This window comes from Rhinopithecus roxellana, chromosome 6, assembly GCF_007565055.1.
Source record: "Rhinopithecus roxellana isolate Shanxi Qingling chromosome 6, ASM756505v1, whole genome shotgun sequence".
In the NCBI taxonomy this organism is placed as follows: domain Eukaryota; kingdom Metazoa; phylum Chordata; class Mammalia; order Primates; family Cercopithecidae; genus Rhinopithecus; species Rhinopithecus roxellana.
In genome coordinates, this window is record NC_044554.1 from 11,410,316 (window position 1) to 11,422,945 (window position 12,630).

Sequence of the window (12,630 nt, forward strand, 5' to 3'; positions counted from 1 at the left end):
TAAACAAGTAGTGCCAGTTCTATAATACACATGAAAACCTACATATGAACAAATAGTACAAGTTTTACATATGAAAAAATGAAATGGAATCACTTTTTCTATTCTCTCCTAATCTTTTCCCCTGGTAGTCTCTGTATCTGTGTTTACTGTGTTGTTAGGTAAATGTGTGCTTGTTCCCCTTGTAAATTATGAGTTCTTTGGAGGCAGAGGTTTATGTTCATCTTTGTGTGTTCAGTGTCTAGTGGTCTAACTTAGTGTAAAACTAAATTTCCTATATCAGTTACTTAATCAAGAAATTTGGGAATCATCCTTGTTTGTTTTACCTAATCACCCATTTTCAGCTTGTCAGTAAGTCCTACATCCTATGCAGTGTGAATATTTGTCAAATTTGTCACTTTGACTTTCTTAGTGCCACTTATTCAGGTCTTATTCAGGCCTTCATTATGTCACTTAGGCTGTTAACATAGTACTTTACTGGCCTCTGTGGTTGTATTTCTTGGGTGTATGGGTAAATTGGCTTTGTGGGAAAATAGAAAAAGCCCTGATTTTGTAGTGTTTGCTGATTGCCATGGTGTAAATACTCTAACCATCGTAGATTTTAAGATATCTGTGTGAAAGGTCAACTGGCTCACAGAATTCCTGAAAATGTAACAGTCAGTGCTCAAGAGCCGGAAGAGGCAACTTCAGCACATTGCTGTGTGACTAATCCTTTTTCCATCATCCTCTATACAGCTGCCAGGATTATTGTTTTGGAACATAAAGCTGATAGTGCAGTTTCTTGGGTTAAACGAGATATGGTTAAACATTTTGAATGTCTTACAAACCTCTTTTCAAACTGCCCTCCAATCTTTGGAACCACATCTGTCATTCTTTACCATTTCTGCCCAATATACACGTGCTGCGATCTAGACACACTGAAATCAGTATTCCCCTTATTTCTCAAGATATGCCATGGCATTTGCCACTGCTGAGCCTTCCCTTTGCTTGGAATGGCTTTTTTCATTTGTCTGGCTGATAGGATTCTTAGTTCTGAGAAGCACTTGGCAAATTAGAAGGAAATGTGGTTCTCAGACTTAAAAGTAGCCAAAGTAGCAGTTTCCTTCTTTCATTCCACTACATTTTAAGAGTAATCAAGAGTGTGAGACTTTACTTTTTGTTGTTGTTACCAGAATGATACTATCAGCTGATGTATAGATTTGTTAATTCATGGAACCTGCCGTGTGTCTGGTATTGTTCAGACACTGAAGATGAGTTAGCAAACAAAACAAAGACCTTCTTTTCCTCTTGGAGCATACATTATAGCGGATGTAAACAATTTAGGTTTTCTTATAAGTACTCTATTTTGCTTGTTTCATCATCTCTCTGAAGGCAGCTTTAATTGTATCTACTGTATCATTAGGAGATTTGGTACATGGTTACCATGAGCTCCCTTCTGGGTATCTATTTTTAACTTTCAATTCTCTTAATTTTTCTTTCATCCATAGATTTGTGGATTTCTGCATTGAGGGATATCTTTTTAACATCTAGAATTACTTCTGTTTTCTGTCTATTACGGGCCTATTTTAAGCAGCTTTTCTTTCCGTTAACATATTTCACCCGTAAATCCTAAATTTCAGTAATACCTATAAATTTATATTTCCTATTGTTACTAAAATTCCAGATTCACTTTGCTATAACAGTATTTGTGTATTGATCTAGAGATATCTGAGGCCATAAATATTTTATATATATAGCCAATTTTCCTGTTGTCTTTTCACTGGCAATGATCTTGTTGTCTTGCACTAATAGTTATAGCTAGTAGTTATTTTTTTTTGTTTTTTGGTTTTTTTTGAGATGGAGTCTCGCTCTGTCACCCAGGCTGGAGTGCAATGGCACGATCTTGGCTCACTGCAACCTCTGTCTCCCGAGTTCAAGCTATTCTTCTGCTTCAGCCTGCCGAGTAGCTGGGATTACAGGCACCCGCCATCATGCCCAGCTAATTTTTGTATTTTTGTAGAGACGGGGTTTCACCATGTTGGACAGGCTGGTCTTGAACACCTGACCTCAGGTGATCCACCCGCCCCAGCCTCCCAAAGTGCTGGGATTACAGGCATGAGCCACTGTGCCTGGCCAGTAGTTATGTTTTTAATCTCTTTCTCAATGTTATACTTCTTTTTGCGTCATGATAAAAGTAAGCATTAAGCAGTGTAGTGGAGTAGTTCAGAGTATGGGATCAAAAGATGTTAATTATGATTATAATTGTTCTGTTGTTTAATAACTGGTTTAGTACAGGGTAATTAAGGACTTTTCCTTATTTTTTCCCCAATTCAGAGTGTTATAGTGACTTTTTAAACGAAGACTTTGATGTAAAGACTTATACTTCTCAATCTATTCATCAAGCTGTAATTGCTGAACAACTAGCAAAACTTGCCCAAGGAATCAGTCAGTTGGACAAAGAACTACACTTACAGGTAATTCTGATTTTCAGGGTCCCTACGGATTTTTCAGCCTAAAGTAATAATTTAGCATTTTTGTAATCTTATTAAACACAAATGCATATTTACATGAATAAGTGCATACTTACCAGTGTGACTTATTTTTCAAAGTAAATTTTTGAAATTTTCTGTAAACCACTTTTTGTTTGTCAAAAAACTAATATACCACCTCACCAAAGCCTTTCATTCATACTTCCTGTTCACCACCTTAACTGCTGTGCAACTAATTTAATGGGCAAAAAATAGGATGTGTTCGATAAAGATAATAGAAAATGGAATTTTGGAAGTAAAACAATATGAATAAGAAAAATTGGGATGTTACATTGGCAATTCATACTTTATAAGCACAAAATGTAGCATTTGCTGAAATTACAGAAAGTTGATAAATGTTATTCTGAGTAGGATACAATATGAGAAGTTAGGAGACGGGTCCTACTTTTAGCTATGCTGTTAACTGACTTTAATCTCACTTAATGTCTTTTGAGTCTAGCTTTTTTGTTTGTTTTTTTTTAATCTATCAGATGGGTTGGAATAAGCAAGAGGAAGAGGAGACTGTAGTAGATAACTTTGAAGATTCCTTCCTCTCCTAAAATTGTGTAATTTTTATAGGGCGATTTTATGGTATAATTTCTAGTGTTGCCTTTGATGGAGTAGGTATTTAATACCTATTTAAATGAATGAACGTATGTATGAAACATCAATCGTTTACCAGGAAACATAGCTTTGGTATAACCTGAGACATATCCACTTGATCTTTTTTGTGTCTTAGTTTCTTTCAGTAGCTTAGATAGGACTGGGATGACTTCTAAGGTCATTTTAACTCTAAAAGTCTGATTATATATAATTTGATTTCAATCTTTATTGACAGATATTTAGAAAACACGTTTAGGCCAGGCGCAGTGGCTCATGCCTGTAACCCCAGCACTTTGGGAGGCCAAGGTGGGAGGATCACGAGGTCAGGAGTTCCAGACCAGCCTGGCCAACAGGCACTACCCCATCTCTACTAAAAATACAGAAATTAACTGGGCGTGGTGGCGGGTGCCTGTAATCCCAGCTACTTGGGAGGCTGAGGCAGGAGAATCACTTCAACCTGGGAAGTGGAGCTTGCAGTGAGCCGAGATCGTGCCATTGCACTCAAGCCTGGGCAACAACAGCAAGACTCCGTCTCAAAAAAGAAAGAAAGAAAGAGAGAGAGAGAGAGAGAGAGAGAGAGAGAGAGAAGTTATAGTAGCCTAGGATGTGAAGTAGAGGAAGTCTGGGAGTCCCAGTAGTCTATATCAGTGAGATGTCTAAAACTGTAAAAGATTTACTCTTAGGGTTTAGTGCAGGAACTAGAAATCACTCTAAGAAAGACACTTCATACAGAGAGTTTGGATACTTATAAAATTGTTGGGTGAATAGCTAGTGGACTGAGTTGAAGGAACTACCACAGATGCTATATAGAGGCCTGGAAGTACCTGTTCTTACCTTCCATGCCAGTGCTAAAATTCTGCTTCTAGATACCTGATGACTAAATACTGGAGTGGTCAATGTGGTTCTCTTAATTGTGTCTAAATTCTCAGGTCTCAGAACCTTTATTACTAGCTGAAACAGTAAGCTTTCCTCTCTTTCTCTTTTTTTTTTTTTTTTTTTTTTTTTTGAGACAGAGTCTTGCTCTGTCACCCAGGCTGGAGTACAGTGGCGCAGTCTTGGCTCACTGCAAACTCTGTCTCCCGGGTTCAAGTGATTCTTGTGCCTCAGCCTCATGAGTAGCTGGGATTACACGTGTGCACCACCACACATGGCTAATTTTTTTGTATTTTTAGTAGAGACAGGATTTCACCATGTTGGCCAGGCTGGTCTCGAACTCCTGACCTCAAATGAGTCACCCATCTCGGCCTCACAAAGTGCTGGGATTACAGATGTGAGCCACTGTGCCTGGCCTAGCTTTCCTCTCTCTTGTCTTCCACAAGTCTTGGAAAAATCATTTAATTGGTTGCAAGGGAGTCTATGAAACTATAGTTTCAGGCTTTTTAACCTTACCAAAGTATTACTAGTGATAAAAGAGAATAGATAATTTTAAGAAAGTTTGTCTTGTTAAGATGGACATATTGAGGACCGTATCCGTACACTAGGAAAAATTTGATCATCTTCTGGGAACCTTACAAGTAACAGACTGAGATGACCAAGAGTAATACTTTGAGTAGATATGAGAGAAAGATACTTGACAGAATGACAGTGGTATCTGAAACAGGACAAAGTGGAGGATTTAGGGGTTCCAGTGAATTAATCTTTGGTGATAAAGAACTTCAGTCAGCAAACTAGACATGAAACTTCGTATTCATTGGAATAAAAGGCACACAATAATAAGGATTCCTGCATTATTCTAAAGATTTGCATGATTTCTTGATGTTTCTGGGAATCTCTTGCATGTGGCCTTTAACTTGTAACCTTCTTGGTTTTTTTGTTCTGGCCATCTGCAGTGCCCTAATTTTCATAAAAGTATCAAACATCTATAGGGAAAAGGATTTGCTGTGGGTGTGTGACACTGGGAAACTGGAAGCAGAGAGATGTTCAGGTATAGGTGAGCACTGAGTGCTGTATCTTTCCAGAGTAGGATGTGGCCTTGGTGGTGCTGAATCAAATTCAAGAACAAAGAGAACCTGATGTTTGAAAATATTCTTTAAAGGGAAAACATAGTAATGGTGTGGCAACAATGAGCTGGTTTTTTACATTTTTTGGCACAACTCCACTTGTGCATCTTATTAAGATAGCAAGGGGCTTACCTGAATGTTTGTGTTCCCCTAACATTCATATGTTGAAACTTAATCTCCAATATGATAGTATTAAGAGCTGGGGGCTCTGGGAGGTGATTAGTGCCCTTCTAAGAGAGGCCCGAGGAAGCTTGTTTGCCCCTTCCACCATGTGAAGATAGATACAAGGTACCATCTATGAGGAATGGGTTCTCACCAGATGCTGAATTTGCCAGTGCCTTGTTGTTGGACTTCCCAACCCCTAGAACTGTGAGCAATAAAAATTTCTTCTGTTTGTAAATTACCCAGTCTAAGGTATTTTGTGTTTGTAGTCCAAACAGACTAAGACAGTGCTAAGAAAAGGCTTTAACTCCTCTTGCTCTGTGTTGAACTGTAAATGTATGTGTGTTCCTGCTTATAACTCATCTCAGACACACCTTAAAAACCTGTGTTTTTTTCTTTGGTATTTGTATTTGCCTCATTTCTACTCCAAGCGAGACCTTCCATTCTACATTGTGGTTACAAGGAAAAATATCTAACAGAGCAAAAGCTAATCATTTGTTTTTGATTTTCAGGTTGTTGCAAGACATGAAGATTTACTGGCACAAGCAACTGGGATTGAGTCGTTGGAAGGTATATTTCTATTAACTGCTAGAGATTATGTAGAACTAGACTAGGGCTTGGCAAGCTTTGGCAAGCTACTTTGGATGGGAAGTATTTTAGACTTTGCCAGCCACATAGTCTCTGTTGCAACTACTAAACTCTGCCATTGTAGAGTGAAAGTAGCCAGATAATATGAAAACAAATGTGTGTGGCTATGTTTCAGTAAAACTTTAGTAAAACTTTGCTGGCCCCTGAGCTAAATGATTTGGGTTCAGATCCTTGTTTTACTGCTTACTAGGTGTTTGACTTTGGGCAAGTTAGTTAACCCTTGTCTGCCTCAGTTTTCCTATTTGTAAAAGAGTATAATATGTACTAACATAGCATTATTCTGAGGATTAAATGAATTTGCAAGATACTTAGAACAATGCCTGCACATATTTAGTGCACCTGTAAGTGTTAGTTAATTAAAACAATAAAAACATCAACAGTACCAGAGTGGGTAGTACTGGAAGGAGGCTTGAATTTTTTTCTTATTTTTGCCTTTTTTGGAGCCTTTTCTGCAACTCTTTTTAATGAAAGTATAGTCGAATAATAATTGGATTTTTATTTTTACAAATCTGCTTATTTTTGTTTGACTAAATCTTCTATGAATTTTTCATTCCCTCTTGATTAAGTTAAACTACATCTCATAAATATGAAATGTTACTATTGTGTTTTACATTATTACTTGTGATTACTATTTTTAATCATTGTACATCAAAAGAAAGATAAGTAGTTTTTCCCTATGTTGATCAAATTCTTGAGAGAGGATATTGTTTTCTGTGATGCAATATTCTATAATGCTTCCCCCTATTTCTTATGTGCCCAAAGATATTAACTTATTCCCAGCATGTACAGTATTTCTAAGATACCCTGATGAAGAACTTAATATTTTTGGAAATAGTTGTTTGTTGTTTGAAATCTGGGGTACATATCTGACTAGGTTCTTAGGAAAATTAAGAAGCTCTAAGTACTGATTGACTTAGTACTGGAAATTAATTATTATTATTTTTAGTCATTTCAACTTTTATTTTAGATCCAGGGTGTATATGTGTAGGTTTGTACCTGAGAATATTGCATAATGCTGAGGTTTGGGGTACAAATGATCCTGTCACCCAGGTAGTGTGCATAGTACCCAACAGTTAGGTACTCCCTCCTCTAGTAGTCCCTATTGTCTATTGTCATCTTCAGATCTATGAGTACCCAATGTTTAGCTCCCACTAATAAGTGAGACTGTGCGGTATTTGATTTTTCTCTTCCTGCCTTAATTTGCTTAGGATAATGACTTTCAGTTCTATCCATATAACTGTATAGGACATGGCTTCATTCTTTTTTTATGGCTGTGTAGTATCCATGGTATATATGTACCATGTTTTTAAAATCTAATTCACTGTGGATGGGCACCTAGGTTGATTCTATGTCTTTGTTATTGTGAATAGTGCTGTGATGAACATATGAGTGCATGTCTTTATGGTGGAACAATTTATTTTCTTTTGAATATATATCCAGTAACAGGATTGCTGGGTCGAATAGTAGTTCTGAGTTATTTGAGAAATTGTCAAACTTCTTTCCGCAGTGGCTGTACCTTCCCACCAAGAGCATATAAGCATTCCTTTTTCTCAACAGCCTCACCATCATCTGTTGTTTTTTGACTTTTTAATAATAGTCATTCTGAATGGTGTGAGATGGTATCTCATTGTGGTTTTGATTTGCATTTCTCTGAGGATTGGTGATGTTGAGCATTTTTTTTCGTGTGTGTGTTGCCTGCATGTGCATACATTTTGAGAAATGTCTCTTTTTGTCTTTTGCACACTTTTTAATGGAGTTGTGTTTTTGCTTGTTGAATTAAGTTTCTTATAATTCTGGATATTTGACCTTTGACAGATGCATAGTTTGCAAACATTTTCACCTGTTCTGTAGGTCGTCTGTTTATTGATAGTTTCTTTGGTTGTGCAGAAGCTCACTAGTTTTAATTATGTTTTTAAATCTCATAATATTTTTATACATTTCTGAGAGCAAGTAATACTTTAATGGCAATTTTTAAAACATGCTAGTTTTTTATTTATAAGGATGGCATGGTAGTACATTGAGTGTGTATAGGTCTAGATGAATCACCACAACAGAAATATTTCTCACTGTGGTTTTTAAATATATGTTCTGGTTCTATAATGTGCTTGTTTTTCCCAGAATGATTTTCAAAGTTTAAAATATTTGAAATACACTGCTAGACTGAATTAGAATGATTATCTCTTGTACAAGTGTGTAGAGTACAAAGGTTGGCTACTTTATTCCTATGATTATCTCAGAATATTCACTAGATTATTTGAACATAAAATATTGAAGTGTAGGCCAGGGTGCAGTGGCTCACGCCTGTAATCCCAGCACTCTGAGAGGCCAGGGTGGGAGGTTCACTTGATCCCGGAATTCAAGAGCAGCCTGGGCAACATAATGAGACTCTGTCTCTATAAAAAATAAAACGTTAGCTTGGCATGGTGGTGCATGTTTCTAGTCCCAGCTACTTGGGAGGCTGATGTAGGAGGATTGCTTGAGCCAAGGAGGTTGAGGCTGCAGTGAGCTGTGATCGTGTCCCTGCCCTCCAGCCTGGGTGGCAGAGCAAGACCCTAGACCGTGTCTCAGAAAATAAATAAAATAAAAAACTTCAAGTGTGAATTGCTTAGTATTCATTTTAGCATGATGTGTCTTTCTAAGTATTTACTAGAATGTTATTTTGAGATGCTGAAAAATAAATGTGGTGTATATACATATTAGAAAAATTGAATATTATTTTAGCATCTACTTCATCTGCTTTATTCTCCTAAATATATAAAATTTTTTACCATGTAAGTAGTTTGGAGGTATGTTTAAGCCTATTTTATTTAAAAATGTTCTTTTTAAAAATATTCTTCCGAATATTACTTTGAGAATTTGCTAGGTTTCAGAAAGCTATAGCAATAGAGTTTTTGTTTTCATGGAATTTTGAGAAATATTTATTAAGCTTATTTTTGTTAAAAAGAGGTAGCCTCCCATCCTGGCTAACATGGTGAAACCCCGTTGCTACTAAAAATACAAATAATTAGCTGGGCGTGGTGGTGGGTGCCTATAGTCCCAGCTACTTGGGAGGCTGAGGCGTGAACCTGGGAGGCGGAGTTTGCAGTGAGCTGAGATCGTGCCACTGCACTCCAACCTGGGCGACAGAGCGAGACTCCGTCTCAAAAAAAGAAAAAAAGTAGCTTCATTCATTTATTTTTTCATTCAGGCTATCAAATAGTAATTAAGAACTTGTTAAGTACTAAGCACATGTGAACGATAGACAGTGTCACTGTCCTTTTGGAACTATGTTCTGGTCCTGGAGGTAGATAAAAAAAAAAAGTACAGATAGAAAACGGGGCTGGGCATGGTGGATCATGCCTGTAATCCCAGCTACTTGTATGCTGAGGCATGAGAATTGCCTGAACCTGGGAGGCCGAGGTTGCAGTGAGCTGAGATCATGCCACTGCACCCCAGCATGGGCAATAGAGTTAGACTGTATCTCAGAAAACAGAAAGAAAAATTTTATTTGTAAATTCTGTAGAGAAATAAAACAGGTGATGGGGATGGATGAAGGCGAGGGAAGGCCTTTTTGAGAAGATGACATTTGAGTCAAGATCTAATGATAAGGAGGAGCCATCACGCGAAGATTTGGAGAGAAGACTGAACAATAAATGGGAAAGCAGGAATTAACTTGGCATGTTTGAGAGGCAGAAAGTAGCCCAGAATAGTGAAGGAGGAAGAGAATCGTAGATGAGATTCTTGGGAAGGAATTTGGATTTAATTCTAAATGCAGTGGTAAACCATTGGAAGAGTTTAATCAGGTTATTGTATGATGAGATTAATACTCTGAATAGTTTGATAGCTCTATAGAAAAAGGCAATGGTGGAACCTTCCAAACTAGTGTCCCTGATATTAGAATAGTTGAAGTAGACGGTGCCTTGGATTAGAGGGGTGGCAGATGGAGTAAAATGTAGGCAAAGCTGATAGGGTTTGTTGATGGCAGATGAAAGAGCTGATGGAAAAAAGTCACCATGAGTTATTCCTAGGATTTTGGTCTCAAAAATTGGATAGATAGATGATGGTATGAGTAATGGAGATGTCATAGCCTGGAGAGAAGTGTGATTTTTGATGGGTTGCAAGGTAGGACATAAACTATCTTGGGTATCTTAAATTTGATGTAACAGTACTGGGGAAGAGAGAGAAAGAGGACAGAGAGATAGGGAATGAGAACATAGGCAGATATATAAAGAAAATCTTTTTACATAGATATATGTGTATACGTCTGTATATGTGTGTGTGTATAAAATCAGTATTTTATTGAACAGATACTGTTTAAAACTTTGGAGTTGAGTGAAATTCCTGAAAGATTGTAGATGGAGAAAAGCAGATGGCTGAGGATCACATCTTGGGGTACTCCAGCACATGTACAGGTCTGCCAGAGGAGAAGTGGGAACAACTAATGAGATAATAGGAGACCCAGGAGGTGTGTTGATTTGAAAGCCTAGACAAAAAAAATGTTTTAGAAAGGGAGTGGTCAACTGCTGTGAATTTCTGAGAGCTTGAATAAGATTAAGACAGAACCAACAATAGAATTTGGCAACTCATAGATTTCTGGTGACCTTGATAAGATCTGTTTTGGTGGAGTATGGGTGGAAACCCTTTGAGACTGGGTTGTGGAGAGAATATGATGTAAGAAAATGGTTATAAGTAATGGCAGTTTATTCTTGGCAGTTTATGGTGAATACACCACAAAACCAGCGCAAAAGTGGGAATCTTTGGTTCAGAGAGGATTCTGTTGGACTGAACTGTGTTATTATACTTGTATGCTGATGGGAATGTTTATTTGTTCTAACATTACTTCATTTAAAATATGACGACATGTCTATACTTAAATTTAGCTATTACTATGCTTTCAAAACAACTATGCCAGTTGTATATAGAAACTGAATTTTAAAGAATGGCCTTCAAAATAATTAAATATCTGTACTAATTGAAAGCCTAAATAATAAAATTTAAGCTTGATCTTCCTGAAAATATTTTTCCAATTTTGTGAAAATTTCCTCATATTGTAAGCCTAGAGAGTTGTAGATTAAGCTGTGGACTATAGTTTTAATATAGGAGTGATGGGGCAAAGGGGATATCATGGAGGATCAGTCATACTTTTTTGGTAATGTATTAAAATACATGTAACATAAAATTTATTGTTTTTAGCATTTTAAAGCATACAATTCAGTGGCATTAAGTACATTTACAGTGTTGTGCGAGCATCCTCACTATCTAGGTCCAGAACTTTTCCGTCACCCCAAATGGAAACCCCATATCCATTAAGCAGTCAGTTTCCATTCCCTGTCAGGCTTCTTTTGTGAGGCAAAGATTGGAGGGGGAGACCAGTTACAGGCTTTTACAGCAGTGTGGGTAAAAGATATTGGTTGCTTGGATTAGGATGGTGACAGAAAAAGTTAAAATTATATATGCATATATTTTCTTTTAATTTAACTTTTTACCCAGTTGGATGCCCTGTAAATTTGTAAAGCCAATGTAAGCTTATGTTTTCCTAGGTGTTCTTCAGATGATGCAGACGAGAATTGGGGCTTTACAGGGAGCTGTTGATAGGTACTGTTCTTAATTTTATAAATAAATGGAATGGGAATATTTTTATCCATTGATATTTTGAAAATGATTTTATTCTCACTCCTCTCTTTTCTTTTTCTTTAGGATAAAAGCAAAAATTGTTGAACCATACAATAAGATAGTTGCCCGTACTGCACAACTAGCAAGACTTCAGGTAGTTTCTTACTTTTATTTCTTTATACTTTATTATTCATTTTGTTTTCTTAAGTGGACAAAATTGAAGAGTATGAGTTTGGAAGAAGTAAGAGAATGGGAACAGAAGGTAAGAGAAAAGGAGAAAACAATACTAAAAAGCCTTAAGATGTCTAGCTCAAAAAATACAAATCTAAAGTGAATTATTTTCACTGTCATTGCAGTATATAATTGTTTATTAACTTATATCTTCTTCCATTTCTTTCATCAATGTTTTATACCTTTTAGTGTATAGATGCTTCACCTCTTTGGTTAAATTTATTTCTAACTTTTTTTTTTGTAGCTCTTGTAAATGGGAAATGGGATTGTTTTTCTGATTTCTTTGGATAGTTCGTTATTAGTGTATAGAAATGCTACTGATTTTTGTATGTTAACTTTGTATCCTCTGACTTTACTGTATGCATTTTTTCTAGCACTCTTGGTGGAGTCTTTAGGGTCCTTTATCTACTTTTCTATCTAAAGGATCATGCTGTCTGCAAACGGGGACAATTTTACTTCCCTTCAGGTTTGGGTGCCTTTTATTTCTCTCTTGCCTAATGGCTCTGGCCAGGACTTCCAGTGGCTATGTTGATGAATAGTAGTGGTGAGAGTGCGCATCCTTGTCTTGTTGCTGATCTTAGAGGAAAAGCATTCAACTTTTCACTGTTGATTATGATGTTAGTTGTGGGCTTGTTGTATGTGGCCTCTATTGTGTTGAGGTACATTCCTTCTATAACAATTTTTTTTGAGTTTTTAACATGATGTGTTGTTGAATTTTACCAAGTGCCTTTTCTGCATCTATCAAAATGATATGGTTTTTGCCTTTCATTCTGTTAATGTGGTATATCATTTATTGATTTGCACATGTTGAACCGTCTCTGCACCCCAGAGATAAATCTCACTTGATCATGGGGAATAATTATTCTAGTGTGCTACTGAATTCGATTGGC

The 12,630-nt window shown here is 36.8% G+C and overlaps 1 protein-coding gene across 1 annotated transcript in view; it reads left to right on the forward strand.

The window, feature by feature from the left end:
* The window catches only part of COG5 (component of oligomeric golgi complex 5), a 366,355-nt gene that overhangs the window by 3,740 nt on the left and 349,985 nt on the right, over positions 1-12,630 (forward strand). Inside the window, exons 2-5 of the mRNA XM_010382422.2 lie at positions 2,311-2,450; positions 5,782-5,839; positions 11,437-11,491; positions 11,594-11,663. Coding sequence (XP_010380724.1) covers positions 2,311-2,450; positions 5,782-5,839; positions 11,437-11,491; positions 11,594-11,663 — 323 coding nt within the window. The remainder of the gene's footprint in view (positions 1-2,310; positions 2,451-5,781; positions 5,840-11,436; positions 11,492-11,593; positions 11,664-12,630) is intronic.